The sequence below is a fragment of the Haliotis asinina genome, chromosome 11, assembly GCF_037392515.1.
Source record: "Haliotis asinina isolate JCU_RB_2024 chromosome 11, JCU_Hal_asi_v2, whole genome shotgun sequence".
Taxonomy (NCBI): Eukaryota; Metazoa; Mollusca; class Gastropoda; order Lepetellida; family Haliotidae; genus Haliotis; species Haliotis asinina.
This window is the reverse complement of record NC_090290.1, coordinates 4,194,922-4,211,989: the sequence shown is the minus strand read 5'-3', so window position 1 is coordinate 4,211,989 and position 17,068 is coordinate 4,194,922. Positions and strand designations below refer to the sequence as shown.

At 40.3% G+C, this 17,068-nt stretch overlaps 1 protein-coding gene across 1 annotated transcript in view; it reads left to right on the top strand.

The window, feature by feature from the left end:
* Positions 1 to 14,695, top strand: part of LOC137256095 (sodium- and chloride-dependent glycine transporter 1-like) — a 57,145-nt gene extending 42,450 nt beyond the window's left edge. Inside the window, exons 9-14 of the mRNA XM_067793795.1 lie at positions 945 to 1,057; positions 9,655 to 9,786; positions 10,802 to 10,901; positions 11,539 to 11,639; positions 12,296 to 12,469; positions 12,838 to 14,695. Coding sequence (XP_067649896.1) covers positions 945 to 1,057; positions 9,655 to 9,786; positions 10,802 to 10,901; positions 11,539 to 11,639; positions 12,296 to 12,469; positions 12,838 to 12,978 — 761 coding nt within the window. The 3' untranslated portion in view covers positions 12,979 to 14,695. The remainder of the gene's footprint in view (positions 1 to 944; positions 1,058 to 9,654; positions 9,787 to 10,801; positions 10,902 to 11,538; positions 11,640 to 12,295; positions 12,470 to 12,837) is intronic.
* Positions 14,696 to 17,068: the final 2,373 nt, after the last annotated feature.

The following is a 17,068-nucleotide window of genomic DNA, read 5'->3' as shown; positions in this document are numbered from 1 at the left end:
TGTCTGAAGCGATGGTGTAAATCCAGCCAGGGTCCATCATCTGTGAATATGCTGGCATATAAGCACTGAGGAAAAGATGTCCTCCAGCCAGTAATCGACCTTTTAAATGAATCGATACTCGTATTGAATCTAAAGATGATGTGTTGTGGTATTATATAGAGCTACAAAAAATAACATCATAACATTTAGTTTGTGTGTTTTGTTATGATGGGTGGGGGCAGTTGTCCGGGGGGCTATTAACCCGGGGGGGCACAATGGATGGGCGGCAGATAGCCAGGGGGCAGTTGTCGGGGGGCAGTTGTCCATGGGGCAGTTAGCCTGATACCATCAGTCTTCTATACGCATACAAAAGCGCGTGATAAACGCCATAGAAATGGTCCTCTGCTCTTGAAGCAAGATCTTAAAATACTTAATATTTCATCCATCTAAAGATTACAATGGATTCCATGAAGGTATCTCCTGTAATGTGGGTTTATTAGGGTCCAAACCACGAAACAGACAACGCCAAATCTACTTCCCTGTCTACATACCCGTGACGATCCTGGATAGACTAGGCCTTCAGCAACCATGCTTGCCATAAAAGGCGACTATGCTTGTCGTAGGAGACAACTAACGAGATCGTGTGGTCAGGCTCGATGACTTGGTTGATACATCTCATCGGTTCCCAAATAGTCATGCTGTAAATCAGTGGATTGTCTGGTTCAGATTCGATTATTTACAGACCGCCGCCCATATAGCTGAAATATTCCTGAGTGGGGCTCGTTAACTCACTACATCTTCAAATCCATCCCCATGGATTTCGGCGTCAATTGGGTTGCTCTTTGTTTTGGCGTTTTCATGAAGATTTTCTCTGGTTTTGAATACCCAAATGCCATAAATGTTTCTCATTTAGACATTGTCACATGACATTAAATTTTCCATGTGGATATCACTTTTCATTGCAGGACCAGGTTTGGGATTTGTAACCTATCCAGCAGCTCTGGCCCAACTTCCACTTCCTCAGCTGTGGTCATTCCTGTTCTTTCTGATGTTGTTGATGGTTGGACTGGACACACAGGTACTGTGTGGTCAATATTTAAAGGATATTACATGACTGGCCATGTCATACTATGTTTACGACACGAGTGCCTAAGTGGTGGTATTATACACCAATATTTAGGCACGAGTATGACGTGGACACAAATAATATTCTGTTTATTACCAAGGTCGTCGTATTGAGGAAAATGAAACCAAATCTACTTTCAAACACTAGCTGGCTACGCGCCGTCGCCGCATGTAGGACGCAACTTCACAGAAGAAACGTTACATCATAGCATTTTTCATAACATCACGCCACGCCCTTGTAGGTAATAATATATGGTAAATTCTCGACGAAATGTTTAACTTATACCTTGACACACCAATATCCGAGGCCATTGTAAGGTCCATCCTCAAAACGTATGACTACTTCACTTGTGCTCTTTGTTGCTGCCTTCTTTAATATCCTGTGACATTAGTTATTGTCCCTTGCACCTTGGATAGTTTTGGTTTTACGCTTTCTACCGGTATTAAAATATGTTATCCTGCCGTGTAAGAAGGCCTAAGAAACTTACGCAAACAAATTGACAATGTGATCCAGCCTCAACAGATTTTCAGCGTGAATGGGATTCCATAAACGCTGCCTTGAAGAGCATTCCGAAGTCATGAAATATTCACACGTATGCCACCTCAGTTAAATCCAGAACTGTTATCAGCGATTGTCTATTTATGAGATTAACCAAAATGAATCTGTGACGTATTGTCCTCGATAGAACTGAGATAAACGCCATATCTAAAGCAGCAGAGACATGCTTGTTCCAAAAATTGAGCACTGAGAAAGACAGAGAACAATTTTTCAACATAGCAGCTGACAAGGAAGACCTAGAAAGGGGATAAATATTTCAATGTCAAAACTATTACGGATCTTTTTACTACTGTTCGTTATCATTGAATAATTGGTGTTTTAAAAGAAATTGATTTCATGACTGAATTTTGATTACTTTGATTAAAGCTGGTATTGTTAGTGGCTGTATCGTGAAAGGGGGTTGAAGTATCGTAAAAGTATTGTCCTCCTGAGAGTGTACTTAAGTCCCAAACCTTTCACAGTTTAATTTTTGCTTGCCCGATTTTAAACGCAGTATATTTGATCTTTTGAAATTTGGCTAAACGTTCCTACAATCGCCAGCGGCTGAAAGGATGATGTAAATCCAACTAGGGTCCATGCAGGTAGCAAAGGAACTGTAAGTCCCCACGGTCCTTAGTATGGTGATCTAGCTTTAGTTGCTGGCGATGCAGTACTCTGTCGATTAAACACATCCCGCCCCAAACAAAGAAAAGAACGAACAAATAACCAAAACCACAAATAATATGCTAGTGTTTCAGACAGTGTATGTACGCCACTCGATTATACATTGGGGAGATGACCAACGCTGTTCTTTTGGCAGGCTGCGTGGGTTATAACTGAACTCAACTAACCAATGATTGCCTCTTCTTGGGGACTGCGATTGGAATGGGTCTCTAGCTTTGTTGATAATAGATCTACAGCAATTGATGCTTAGATCCCAGAGCGATTCATATGTTGTCATTATCACTTATTGAATCGTGTTACTGAATAACACTCTGTGATATTGCTGATTGTTTGTCGTCATAAAGGAAATGATGTTTATTCATGATATTCAGTCACTGATCCAAATTGTCTGTTATTTATACGTTGTTGTCATCTAGCTAGATAAGTACTTTGTGTCAAACAACAAATATGAAAGCCATGGTCCTTATAATTAGTATGGTGATCTACCTTTAGTTGCTGGCGATCTATAGCCCATGTTTCATATTGTATCGTCCTCTGTAGTTAAACTGTTTTAGAACTAATTACTGGTTTTAAATATCTATCTGTGATAATCTAGCTGTTTTTCTGTCCTTCGTTGACAGATTTTTTACCATTAACTATTGTGTACAATATTAATGGTTCTCGTCACGATATGACTGAAATATTGCCGATGTGACGTTACATATTAACTCACTCACTCACTATAATGTAATTAAGAAATCTTGCGCCCGTGAACATGTATCCCCCAACAATGATGCATAAGGGATGAAAGGGGCCATAGCAGTCCGAGTATTTGACCTTCATTGTCGGCACCCGTGGCGAGCCACCTCCTCGTGGTGGGTGCTGGGTAACGCCAAGAGCTCGCCGACACCCCCGTTGTGGACCCGGGGGATATTTGGTCCACCAACCCGTTTGCTGTGGGTTGCAATCCTGTGTCGGTGGAGGAAGGGATCCTGGTGGTTGAGGGCAATAGGTGCCTGCAACCGTGTACCTATTGCGCAACACACCACTTTGGCCCTGACTTCACCTAGACGGGAGGTAGAACTGGCCCGGTTCTACCAATCGGCTGGTCATGTCATGCCCTGTGCATGGTCAACATCAAATGTGGATTATGTATATCTGTGTATCTTTTCCACGAAATATTTTTGTGATACTCTCATGTTTGAAAATTGTTGCTATGCCTAGAGTCCTATGCCAGAAGGCGGTGGCTCATGGGCCAATCTGGCAATACTGACCTCCGGGTTCTATGTGTCTTCAGATAATAGCCATGGGCGGAACCAGCCTGACTTTTCTTCTGTTTGACAATTTTAGCTACCTGTGTCTGTACTGCTAGAGTATAACAACCCTGTAACCCTGGTGGTTTGGAGTCGGTTTCCACTTCGACACCGTCCTTGTTGACACTCCATGGTGGGTGGGGAGCAGGGTTGTCGAATATCCTTTCTTCATTATGGCTACCCCCAATCTAACTGGTTCTCGATCAAAATCAAAAAGGCGACATGTCGAAACAGATGGTTTATCATCTTCTGATGATGACTCTACTGCAGTCAGTAGTGAATCCTGGCCGCGCTTTTTAGTTGTGGACGGAATTGATGGACAACCCTTGAAGCTTAACCCCTTTGTCATATCAAAAGCCATTGCTGGAATATGTGGTGAAGTGAGAAATGTAACACGTCTCAGGACAGGTTCTCTGTTAGTTGAATGTGCAAAGAGACAGCAATCTGTTAATTTGCTCGCAGCTCGCCAGTTTGCGAATACTGGGATTACTGTTTCCGTTCATAAAACTCTTAATTCGTGCAGAGGCATCATACGTTATCGGGCAAAATGTCTTGCTGACATGCCAGAAGGCGAAATTGCTTCTGAACTGAAGTCCCAAGGTGTCACCTCTGTCAAGCGATTCTCTAGGAAACTAGGTGATGATATCATTGGGAAGAATACATACCTGTTTACTTTCTGTCTCACGTCCTTACCAAAATCAATAAAAGCTGGTTATTTTAACATTGAAGTGGAAGTGTATATTCCCAAACCGCTTCGATGTTTCAAATGTCAACAGTTTGGACATGCAGCTAAGTCATGTCACAGCTCCCCAGTTTGCTCCCGTTGTAGTGGGAAACATGAAAATGTCAACTGCGCAAATGAAATAAAATGTGCGAACTGCAATGGTAACCATATGTCATTTTCCAAATCATGTCCAGCATATGAAAGACAAGCACAAATTTTGAAATTGAAGCACACCAACAATAAATCCTTCAATGAAGCAAAGAAACTTTTACCAGTTACAAGTCACATGTCGTCTGCAAAAACGTAGGCAGTAGCTGTTTCTACTCCTTGTACAAAGGTTGATCAGGGCTGTCAAACTGCGATCACCTGGGTCTCCGATGACCAAACTGTTTTGTACAGTGTTTCTGGTGCCAGAAATGGTGCTGCCACTCAGACAGAGACTGAAGCTGACCATATGCTTCCAGCCATGTCTCCCACACCATTAACCACCACTACATCGCCAGCACCTGAAGTTCTTTCAGACCCCGAAGTACAGCCAGCATCGGTAAACAAACCTAAACGTCTTACGAACAAACAACAGAAACAACTCAAAAAGAAAGAAACTAGGGCACTTAAGCACATAGAAGTGTCTCTTCCTTTAACTGTTCCTGTAGAGGTTCACAACACTTTTGAACCTCTGGACATGGAGGTCACGCCATCGCTATCAGATCAGCGAAGACCTTCTCCACGTGCTCGATCTCCAATTGAACCACCATGACTTCTTCCACTACTTTATTTCAATGGAATTGTAGAGGACTTCGTAATAATTTTAATGATCTTCAGCTATTAATACAAGATCTAAAACCATCAGCCTTTTGCTTACAGGAAACTTTCCTTAAAGCTACTGATAATTTTGACTTGAGATCATATACTTCTTACCATCACTTTTCCCCTCCAGGTTATAAAGCTACTGGAGGATCTTCTGTTATGGTGAGGCAGGGTGTTATTCACAGTCCTGTTCCTCTTAATACCCCTCTCCAGGCTGTCGCTGTACGCGTAACCCTGAATATTGTGTTTACTCTTTGTTCTTTATATATTCCACCTTCGTTTTGTCTCCAACAGGTTGACCTTCAAGCATTATATGACCAGCTACCGAAGCCCTGTGTCATCCTGGGAGATTTAAATGGTCATAACCCTCTTTGGGGTAGTACTAACATCAATACAAACGGTAAAATCTTAGAGGAGTTTTTCTCAAACAATGCTTTATGTATTTTTAATGATGGTTCTTACACTTATCGTCATCCTGGAACTGGCAGTTACTCTTGTCTGGACTTGTCAATAGTGGATTCCAATTTACTGGGTGAATTCGAGTGGTCGGTTCACGATGACCTGTGCGGAAGTGACCATTTTCCTACTGTTCTCACAGCTGTGTGTCCATCTGATGTTCCTCCATCATCCAGATGGAATTTCACTAAGGCTGACTGGAATTTGTATGCAACTCTTTGTACTAATAAACTAACACCTGATGCTTTTACAGATGTTGCCGATCCTATAGAATCTTTCTCTGCTGAACTTCTCAAAATAGCTGAAGATTGTATTCCAAAGTCCTCTCCAAATTCTCACATACGTAAACCATGGTTTACAACTGATTGCAAACAAGCTAGGAAAGCACGGAAGAAGGATGAACATTATTTCCGTCGCCATCCCATGGTCCATAACTTAAATAAATATAAAATACTAAATGCTAAAGCCCGGCGTATTTTTAAACAAAATAAACGCAAGTCTTGGCAAAATTATGTGTCAAGGATAACTTCACGAACGCCAATGTCAAAGGTTTGGAACATGATCCAGAAAATAAAAGGTAAGGGGACCAAATCAAGCATCCACCATCTACAATCTGGAGATCAGTTGTTAACTGATCGATCCGATATCGCAAATAAACTGGGTGAAACGCTTGCCAAACATTCTTCCTTGTCTAATTATGTTCCAAAATTTCAAAAATACCAAGAACAACAGGAGAAGAAACCCATCAATTTTCATTCGGACAACGGGGAAGATTATAACGAACTCTTTTCTATCCATGAGCTTTATAATGCTCTTGAACAAGCTAATAATACCGCTACAGGAGCTGATGGTATACATTATCAATTCCTGAAACACTTACCAGGATCATGTTTAGAGACTCTGTTGAATATCTTTGATGAAATTTGGACGTCAGGTAAATTTCCTTCATCCTGGCGTGATGCCATAGTTATTCCCATACCTAAACCTGGACGTGATCATACTGATCCATCTAATTATAGACCTATTTCACTGACTAGCTGCGTTTGCAAAACCATGGAACGCATGGTCAATAACAGATTGATATGGTACTTAGAATCAAACAACTTAAGCACAGATATTCAATGTGGTTTTCGCAAAAATCGAAGTACCATTGACCATTTGGTTCGATTGGAATCATTCGTTAAGAATGCCATTGTATCCAAACAGCATGCAGTGTCAATCTTTTTCGATTTAGAAAAGGCTTATGACACTACATGGAAGCACGGTATTTTAAAAGATATTCATGACTTTGGATTGCGAGGTCGTCTGCCTCAATTTATATCCGAATTTTTAGCTGACAGGCAATTTCAAGTCCGCGTGGGTTCTACCATGTCTGATTATTATGCTCAAGATCAGGGTGTCCCACAAGGCAGTATTTTGTCTGTAACTTTATTTAGCATTAAAATCAACAGTTTAGCAAAGGTTTTAAATGATTCAATTGATGGATCACTTTTCGTGGATGATTTTAATATTTCTTGTCGTGGGAAAAACATGCACACAATTGAAAGACAACTCCAGCTTTGTTTAAATAAGATTGATAAATGGTGTATGGAAAATGGATTTAAATTTTCAAAATCCAAAACTAATTGCATCCACTTTTGCCGAAAGTATAAACCTCATAAAGACCCCGAACTATATCTAGATAACACACCTATTACAGTTGTTAAAGAAGCAAAATTCTTGGGCATAATTTTTGATGAACATTTAACATTTCGACCACACATTAAATATTTAAAAAATAAATGCCTGAAGGCCCTCGATTTGCTAAAGGTTGTATCTAATGCAAAGTGGGGTGCAGACCAGAAAACCCTCCTCCAACTATACCGAGCTCTTATACGATCCAAACTTGATTATGGCTCCGTTGTGTATGGCGGAGCCTGCAAAAGCAACCTGAAACTTTTAGATTCTATTCATCACCACGGTCTAAGACTTTGTCTTGGATCCTTTCGAACTTCTCCCCTTGACAGTCTTTATGTTGAAGCCGATGAGCCTTCTTTGAACCATCGACGTATTAAGCTTTCTTTGCAGTATGTTACAAAACTGTTTTCTAATGAATCCAACCCTGCATACAACTGCGTTTTTAATCCTCTCTACGAGGATTTGTATGGGAAAAAACTTCTCTTATTCCGCCTCTTGGAATACGAATTAAACCTTTCCTTTCTGCTGCTGGCATTAAGCTACAAAATATAGCTCCTTCCCGTCTTCTTTCGTCTCCTCCTTGGCAATTGGTTAGGCCAGAGGTTGACCTCACCCTGACAATGTTTAAGAAATCCGAAACAAATGAATTACAATACAAACAAGGATATAATCAGTTAAAAACTAAATATGGCAATTACAAATCCTTGTTCACAGACGGGTCCAAGGACGGTGGCGCTGTGGCCTGTGCCACTGTTATTGGTTCTACAACAATATCGTCTAGAATACCGGACAATGCCTCTATTTTCACAGCGGAAGCAAATGCCATATTAACGGCTCTTAAACATACTGAAAGACACCCTAAACATAAACAGTATATAATTTATTCAGACTCTCTTTCTTGCCTTCAGGCTATTAAAAACTTGTGTCAACATCCACTTTTAATAGAAATTATTGAAATATATAATGTTCTTGCTACTGGCCAATACGACATCGTCCTCTGCTGGTTACCTAGCCACGTAGGCATTTCTGGTAACACAATGGCCGATTTTGCTGCCAAGGCAGCACTCAACAAATCTGTCACACCACTTCTTGTTCCTTACTCGGATTACAAAGCTAGCATTGGAACTTACATCCGTGATCTGATGCAGAAGAGGTGGGACACCCAAGTAGGTATCAATAAATTACATGAAATAAAACCCTACATTGGTTACACCTACTTGGGTTGTCAGTCCAGATCTGAAGAGGTCATCATGCGACGATGTCGCATTGGCCATACTAGATATACTCACAAATACTTATTAAAAGGTGAAGATCCTCCGTTCTGTATCCATTGTGATGAGAGAGTTACGGTCAAGCATATACTGCTTGACTGTGTTGAATTCTCCATCACAAGGGAGAAATATTTTACTGTTAAAACAGTTAAAGATCTTTTTAACACAGTTAGTTCTCATTTAATTATTGCATTTTTAAAGGAAATTGATTTATTAGTTGAATTCTGAACAACATGCTCTGTAGATAGATGTATTTTAATGTTTGGTAGCTAGACTAGGAAGTTGAGCTGTTTGTGGCTGTACCCTCGAAGGGGGTTGAAGTATTGTAAAATTATTGTCCTCCTGAGAGGGTACGTACATCCCACATCGTTCAAAGCCAGTGTAAACGTACCAGGAGTTTTAAATGTAGTATTCTTGTTCTTTTAATTTTGGCTAAAATTTCCTACAATCGCCATCAGCTGAAGGGATGATGTAAATCCAACTAGGGTCCACGCAGGTAGCAAAGGTACTGTAAGTCCCCTTGGTCCCTAGTGTGGTGATCTACCTTCCGTTGTTGGCGATCTATAGCCTATTTTTATATTGTGTTATCCCCTATCGCTAAATATTTTAGAATTCATTTCTAGTTTTACTTGTATATCTGTGATATTCTAGTGATTATACTGTCCTTTGTTGACAGGATTATATAATCAATCTTTCATTATTGTTACTCTATATATTGTTTTAGTCACGATGTGGCTGAAATATTGCCAAAGTGACTTTAAATTTTAACTCACTCACTCACTCACCTTCATTGTCAGATATTGGCATAAGATGTGGATGTCCAGACCTTTACAGTAGCCGCCCAATGGTACATGTGGGTATCCCATCTGCAAGAATGAACGACAACAGCGACGTCAACCTTACCAGTAATGTCGGCCAGACAGTGTGAAATCATCTGCATGGGGCGGGCGTTAGCACCATTTGTCCAGTCTTTTTATTGACACCATGACAACGGAAAAAAATCCATATTCCAATATCACAAAATTAACATTTTGTGGTTGTTCTTTTTTAATGTATTTCCCTCGTAATCAGGAAGCTATCAGTAAATTGTTGATATTCCAGTTCCTTGCAGTTGAAGTCCTAGTTACTGCTCTGATTGACCAGTATCCGCGCAAGTTAAGCCAGTGGAGGATGCTGGTCACAGGAGGATACTGTCTCATAGTGTTTCTTCTGGGAATCATATTCTGCACACAGGTGACTTGTACAGATCTTAGTCTAAGTATGAATGAATGTATTTGAGTCTCTGCGGTTAAAGGATGTGATGAGATTACTGACACAATCAGCTGAGTAAAGTGGTCTTCTAAGTCACAAACCAGTTGTCTTTAAAGTCTGGTGAAACCTCTCTGACGATTCTTTTCAGTGGCATTTTTAGAAATTGTGAAGATGAAGAAAAGCCCAGGTTCTACGGATAGTCAACTTCTTTATTTGCAAAGAATGAAACGTTAGTCACTACACCAAAACATTTCGCTCCTTGTAACGAAGGAATTTACGATCCTTCTCTGTCGCTTCCTGACATTCAGTAGACCAGACCTAAGGTACTGTAGTAAAATTAAAACTTTCGCAGGTCAAAGTAAGAACTATGACACATTTTCCATTTCAATGTCAAAATATGTTCTAGTCACGATATGGCGGTAATATTGCCGATGTGGCGTTTAATATTAACTCACTCACACAAAATAAAGACAGAGAGAGAGTGAGTGAGTGAGTGAGTTTTAGTTTTACGCCGCACTCAGCAATATTCCAGCTATATGGCGGCGGTCTGTAAATAATCGAGTCTGGACCAGACAATCCAGTGATCAACAACATGAGCATCGATCTGCGTACTTGGGAACCGATGACATGTGTCAACCAAGTCAGCTAGCCTGACCACCCGATCCCGTTAGTCGCCTCTTACGACAAGCTGAGTCGCCTTTAATAGCAAGCATGGGTTGCTGAAGGCCTATTCTACCCCGGAACCTTCACGGGTACAGAGAGAGAGAAACAACACCATATCCTGAAGTAGTAGAAAATGTCTAGTTAACCAAGTCAAAGCTGAAAGAATTCGGAATTATACACATTCACAAGAGCATGTGCGAGGATTGTGGTTTGTAAAAGTGAAGTGAAATAAGCTTGCCTTGTAAGCAGTTGTAAACAAAGTAATACCGCTGCAGGATTGTTCTACAAAGAAAGACTCTACCACGTAGAAATTTAGACTACCTTTGCATTGCAGGGCGGTCCGTACATGTTTCAGCTGGTAGACTGGTATGTATTCTCCCTCGGACCAATGGTGATATGTTCACTGGAGTGTGTCGCCGTGGCCTGGATCTATGGTGTGTATGACAAGTGGATTAATACAACTATGTAAACGCAACATCTGTAAAAAATTAAAATAATCGACTTCTTGCCCTTAAGTGTGATTATTTCTGGGAAGATGATATTCAGTACTCTGTCGATTAAACACATCCCGCCCCAAACAAAGAAAAGAACGAACAAATAACCAAAACGACAAATAATATGCTAGTATTTCAGACAGTGTATGTACGCCACTCGATTATACATTGGAAAGATGACCAACACTGTTCTTTTGGCAGGATGGGTGGGTTATAACTGATCTCAAGTAACCAATGATTGCCTCTTCTTGGGGACTGCGATTGGAATGGGTCTCTAGCTTTGTTGATAATAGATCTACAGCAGTTGATGCTTAGATCCCAGAGCGATTCTTATGTTGTCATTATCACTTATTGAATCGTGATGACACTCTGTGATATTGCTGATTGTTTGTCGTCATAAAGGAAATGATGTTTATTCATGATATTCAGTCACTGATCCAGTTTGTCTGTTATTTATACGTTGTTGTCATGTAGCTAGACAACTATTTTGTGTCAAACAACAAATATGAAAGCAAACTTGGGGAAACCGAGAGAATGGTTGTAGATCCCTACATAACTTCTGAACAATTTCTGTCAGGAACAAATCGGTTCAGTCGAGACGTTGAGACGATGATTGGCAAGCCATTGCCGATGATTTTAAAGATCCTCTTGGCAGTGATAACACCTGCGATTTTAATAGTGAGTAGAAATATAGAGTACAGGGGAATCATGGTTAATACATTACATAATATATCGTCTAATGTTTCACATAATATTTCATTCTTATTGTCATATACTGACCATTGCGATGTTCTAACATCTACCCATCATTCTCCAAACTGAAAACATGAGTGCCAAAGAGTAACCTGTTTTGACTATCCTCAGAAACTGACGGACAAAATCGCATGAATATAGATAGATCCGCAACGACCCCATGTGTTCACCAAAGCCAGTATCATCGCCGAACATCACAACTTTCAAATGTTGTTACGATTCCTTTGAAACATAATAGAAGTTTCCTGAAATATGTGCACGCCATATATATTCTCACGTATCATGTGTACAATCATAGTATCTGCATACATCAAGGTACAAACAGTAAGGGTTTCAAATTTGCTCTATTTTTAATCCAGATTATCGTTTATGTTGCACTTTCAGTAGAGCTGGGTTAAATTTAATGGATATTTATAGAACTTACGAGGGTAAAACGATGAGTGAAATATGCCTTTAAACGTCACGGTTATATTGTGAGTGCCTTCACGAAACGCGCACAAAACAAATTGTCAGCACCTTGAATACTTAACTTGTCGCCCTTATTATAGTCACCTCATATATCATTGACGTTTCATATCCAGGTCACCTTTATCTTAACACTTCTCCGCTACCAACCACCGACCTATGGAAAGTATGAGTTTCCTAGCTACGCCCCTGCAATCGGCTGGTTTATAGCAGTGCTGCCCCTTCTACCGATACCCGTCTATATGGTCATTACTGTCAGGAAGCACATGGCGACCAATTCCGTAAAGAAGGTATTTGCCATTCTTCCATCATAAAGAATTCTGTATTGAATTAGGTGCCAATTAAGGTGATTTTTTATTTCGATTCAAAGTAAATGGAATTTAACTAGTTAGAGTGGTATTTTGAGGTGTACATTTAGGACAAACTGTTATGGATAACAACTTCTTTATTGCGTGAATGCGACGTTTCGATACAGATTTTTGTACCGTTGCCATTCCTGCTTGACTTCGCAATCACGCAATAAAGAAGTTGTTATCCATAAGAATTTGTTCTATTTGTAAATGGAATTTAGATTATTGAAGAATGTGCTGTCCGGCTCTGAACCTTGATGTGCGTGCTAGTGAAACCATTGCTTATTACAAATTGCTTTCGTTGACAGAGTGTACGTCTTGCCTTGCGGCCTGATGATGAATGGCACCCTGCGATCACCAGAAGCCCGCAAGATTACGGGATCAATCGACAAGATAACAAACGAATAACAACACTTTCCTCGTATTGTTGTGCAAATAATGAGGCCTGATATTTGTGTTTCAACCTTGTTTTTATCTATACACAAACGCAGAAATCCAAAACTTCAATGCACACTTAAGAAATACCTGTCACCCCTTCATAGTTACCAGCAATATACTACAAACAAAAAGTATGGGAACAGCCATTATATATTATTCATATATATACTTAAACATGGTGAGGTAATATATACTCAATATGAGTACAGTATAAATTGTTGTGTGCTTAATGGCCAATTTCAGCAACATTTAAAAACATGCAGTGAACCAACTGATTCAATATTCATTGAGTTTGACTGAAAAGAAACATTGTGAATAACCACGTTACAAACGCCCAATCACACAGGCCTATTGCATGCGGAATACTTCCCTTGCAACTGGTAGCAATGGGCGAAGACAGTTGTGAATTGGTTCTGAAGGATTTGAGGCACAACATATCGGTCATCTGCCCTTGATGTTTTCTGGGTCTTCCAGAGCAGGGTCTTTCCTGTATTCTACTAGTGTCAAATCCGATTTTGGCGCACACGTTTCAATATTCTGTCCACTGTCGAGTTGGGTAAACGTGGTCATACACTAATGTTGCATTGTGAATGGTTTAGAGGGACTATCATGTGCTGATTGCAGTTCTGATGGTGGAAAACTGTTGACATCAAGGGGAACACACGTCCTTCCCATTCATGGCACATCTTGTAATAGTGATGTTAATTAATGGGAGTAGTGTATGGTCCCTGGCACTGGTCCCGTTTCCGGTTTCATCACTTCATTCAATGTATTTTGGTCCACACAATCTCGGTCAAGTCTGGTAAGAAAGGTACAGTAATGGAAATTGACAGCTTGTGGCGTTTACATTTCCGTTTACGTGATATATCTCTTATGACTCCTATTGTTCGATCAAGGTTATAACATTTAAATTCCCTATACAGGTTTCAAACTGTTTTGCGATGTGTATTTCCAAACATGATGTCTAAGTGAAAGATATGATACCCGATGTATTTTACTATTTTAAATTATACCATACATTACTTTACTTATTCTTTTCCACGAGAACTTGAATTGACAGGTACCATCGCTCATTTAGGACACACTCACCTTTACACGAACTCCTGATATCATATCTATTAAAAAGTAGCCCATAAACACATACTGATGATATTAATAATCGGAATGGTGTAAACGGCTCTCTCCTCAGCAGAGATTTGCAAAGGGTTTTGGACCCGTTGTTTGACAGTTCTCCTGTGACACGAGATCCATGTTCTGCAACGCAGCCAGTGAGATTTTACGATTTTGCGAGTGATTACTTCAGTAATCAACAATACCTTTCAATCAAATTTGCGTTTTATATTCTGAATTAATCCTTCAAGAAAGATTTTTTGTTTTACAGATGTATAAACAATTTTAGCCCGCATGTTCGTTTTCCTACTATATTTGGCGTAAGGTTTTATGTCTGTTGTGCTGCCTCAGACATTTAACCAGTCATCATACTTCACAACAGATTCACTGAACATACACTTAACACACAGCACTATACCCCCAGATCTATAAGATCTGCCAGTTCAAATGGCATCTCTATGGACAATGGCTATCGGATAGCGGACCCGGGAAATGTAACAATTTGAAGTTGTCGTAACATGTAAAAATGAGCACATTTTGTAATTTTCCATCGATTGTTTCCATGCAAGCAAACGCTCTGACATGTTGTGATATTCACAATAAAGAAGGTGACATGTATGAAGCTTGCTTTTCTTATGCATTCTACTTATAACTACCCTAAAAGATTTAATTGAATTGGACATTTTCAAATTCTTACGGCTGTAGAATACCGTGGTAATGACATTCTTTCCGTTCAGCGAAGTGGGCCATACCTATCCTGAAACTGTACCCATGACAGGACCTACTCATTGCATCATATAATCAAGCAGTAGATTAATGATGCCATGTATGCACACGAGCTATATGCAAGCAGTTCTAAATCGACGAGTTTCCATTATAACGCTTTATCGTCTGATGATACAGCCCATTCGATGCCTGGAGAATAGGAACATCCAAGGGGCAACTCTGCGACTCTCCTTAATGCAAAAGACATGCAGACCGAAAAATGAACACTGTAGCTCCTTGTATTGTGAAAAGAACACTTTCCACTAATTTTCAGCGGAGACCCTTAATTTCTTCTTAGATTTGTCAATCACAAGGATGAATATTTTTAGTGCAAACACTCTTCAGGATGATTTTAAAACTAACTGAACTATTTGCTAACTTTTGATTGATCTGTTTTGTGAGTGCCGAATGGCGTGGACTTGGGGCTCAAGATGTTTTGCTCTAGCACTTCCTTTGTCTTGATGTCCGGAGACACCGATAACAATTACACCATCGAACTGCAAGACATGTACCTAAAAGTATGCAAACTCAGGATCAACGACGCTCGCATGGTGGCCCACCACAGTTCAATAAAGTCAAAGCCCTGTACCCATTCGAAAGATCCATGTCAAGATGGCCTTGGTCGCCTCCTCCAGTCTGGGTTTCAACTGGATGCCATGTTTCAGTCGACTGGAAATACGGTCCCCAGTCGAGGTCCGACTGGGTGAACGGATAGTACACGGTCAATCTCTTATGTTTCCAAACAGACATCGTTAAACGCATGGGTCTGTACTTGAACGGTAACAGTGAACCTGGGCATCGATTAGAGTCAGATGGCATCTAAGCCTACGCCAGCGTGTACAACTGGAATAACGAATGGCACAATGACAAACGTTTGACCGCGTGGAATTTCCCATAAGTCATGCCTTGTACTTGTTTATCCTCCAAGACATCCAAGGCGACAGAGGGGAGTATTTCAATCTGCTCAGGTTCGGCATTCTCAGACTTGAAATCCAGTTTGCTCAAGTCCTTAACACAGCGTCATAGTCATTGCCGTGGCCAAATTTCCATCAACAAGTTTCTGAAGTAGTAATGTGCAAACAACAGTTATAGTATTATTAATGGGGGTTTTAAATGACGCTCAATAAACCACCCATAGCCACCGCAGCCTCAGTACACACATAGTGGGTGTGTATGCGAGAGATACCTTAGCTATTATCACCATAACGTTCAACAGAAGATCATGACGTGTGGCTAACACGGACCTAGTACGTGGTGAGGGTCAGCATGGCGCCGCTTTCTACTTTGACGGGTGTGGAGGTGGCGAGTTTTTTGACAATTACGGACAGAAATTGAGTTACTATCATCGAGCGTGTGTATGTGTGTGTCTGTGTGTGTGTGTGTGTGTGTGTGTGTGTGTGTGTGTGTGTGTGTGTGTGTGTGTGTGTTGTGTGTCTGTCGGTTGAACTTGATATGATACTATTTACAAATTATCTCCCTTAGATCATACCTAGAAGATGTTATTCAGTACCACAAATATCAAGCCATTTTCCTTCAAATGTTCACGATGTTTCTACACCTTACTACAACTAGGCAACAACTAGGCAAGGTATGAAACAGCAGAAATTTAGGAAACATTTTTTTAATGAGGACATATACAGTGAAACTGACAGAACACTAAAGAATATTTATTCTTATCACAGAAAGTTTAATGCAAAAGTATTTCTTAACCATTACAGCTTTGATTAAAAGCAAAAATATATCACATTACTGATGATTGCAACAAGTGTTCAAAACGCTTTGATTGCAAAGAAGAAAAGATTTCTATCACATCATCTCACGATATAAAATCGTTGGACAGCACCATCTTGGTTATATAAGAACAATAAACTCACATCCCTGGTGATAACAACAAGTGTTCAAAACCCTTTGATTCGGACCTACTTAGTTGTCATTGTTTACCCGATGCTTGAAATTCTTCTAGCCTGATACTTTGTCAGATACCTCAGTGGGGTGCGTACTGGGGGAGTCTGAGTTGAAGTTGAGCGGCGGGGTATTGTAGGGGCTGGAGATGCAGGTGCAGATAGAGATACTTGGGTAATAAAAGGTGGGTGTTGAGGTGATGGACGAGGTGGTGGTGGCAGGATATGTGTACATGGTGGTGGAAGGTTTTCCGAGAGAAAACAACCGTCAACGAAACGCTGGTTCGCGATGTCGTCCTAGGTAACACCCACCTTTTATGATTGA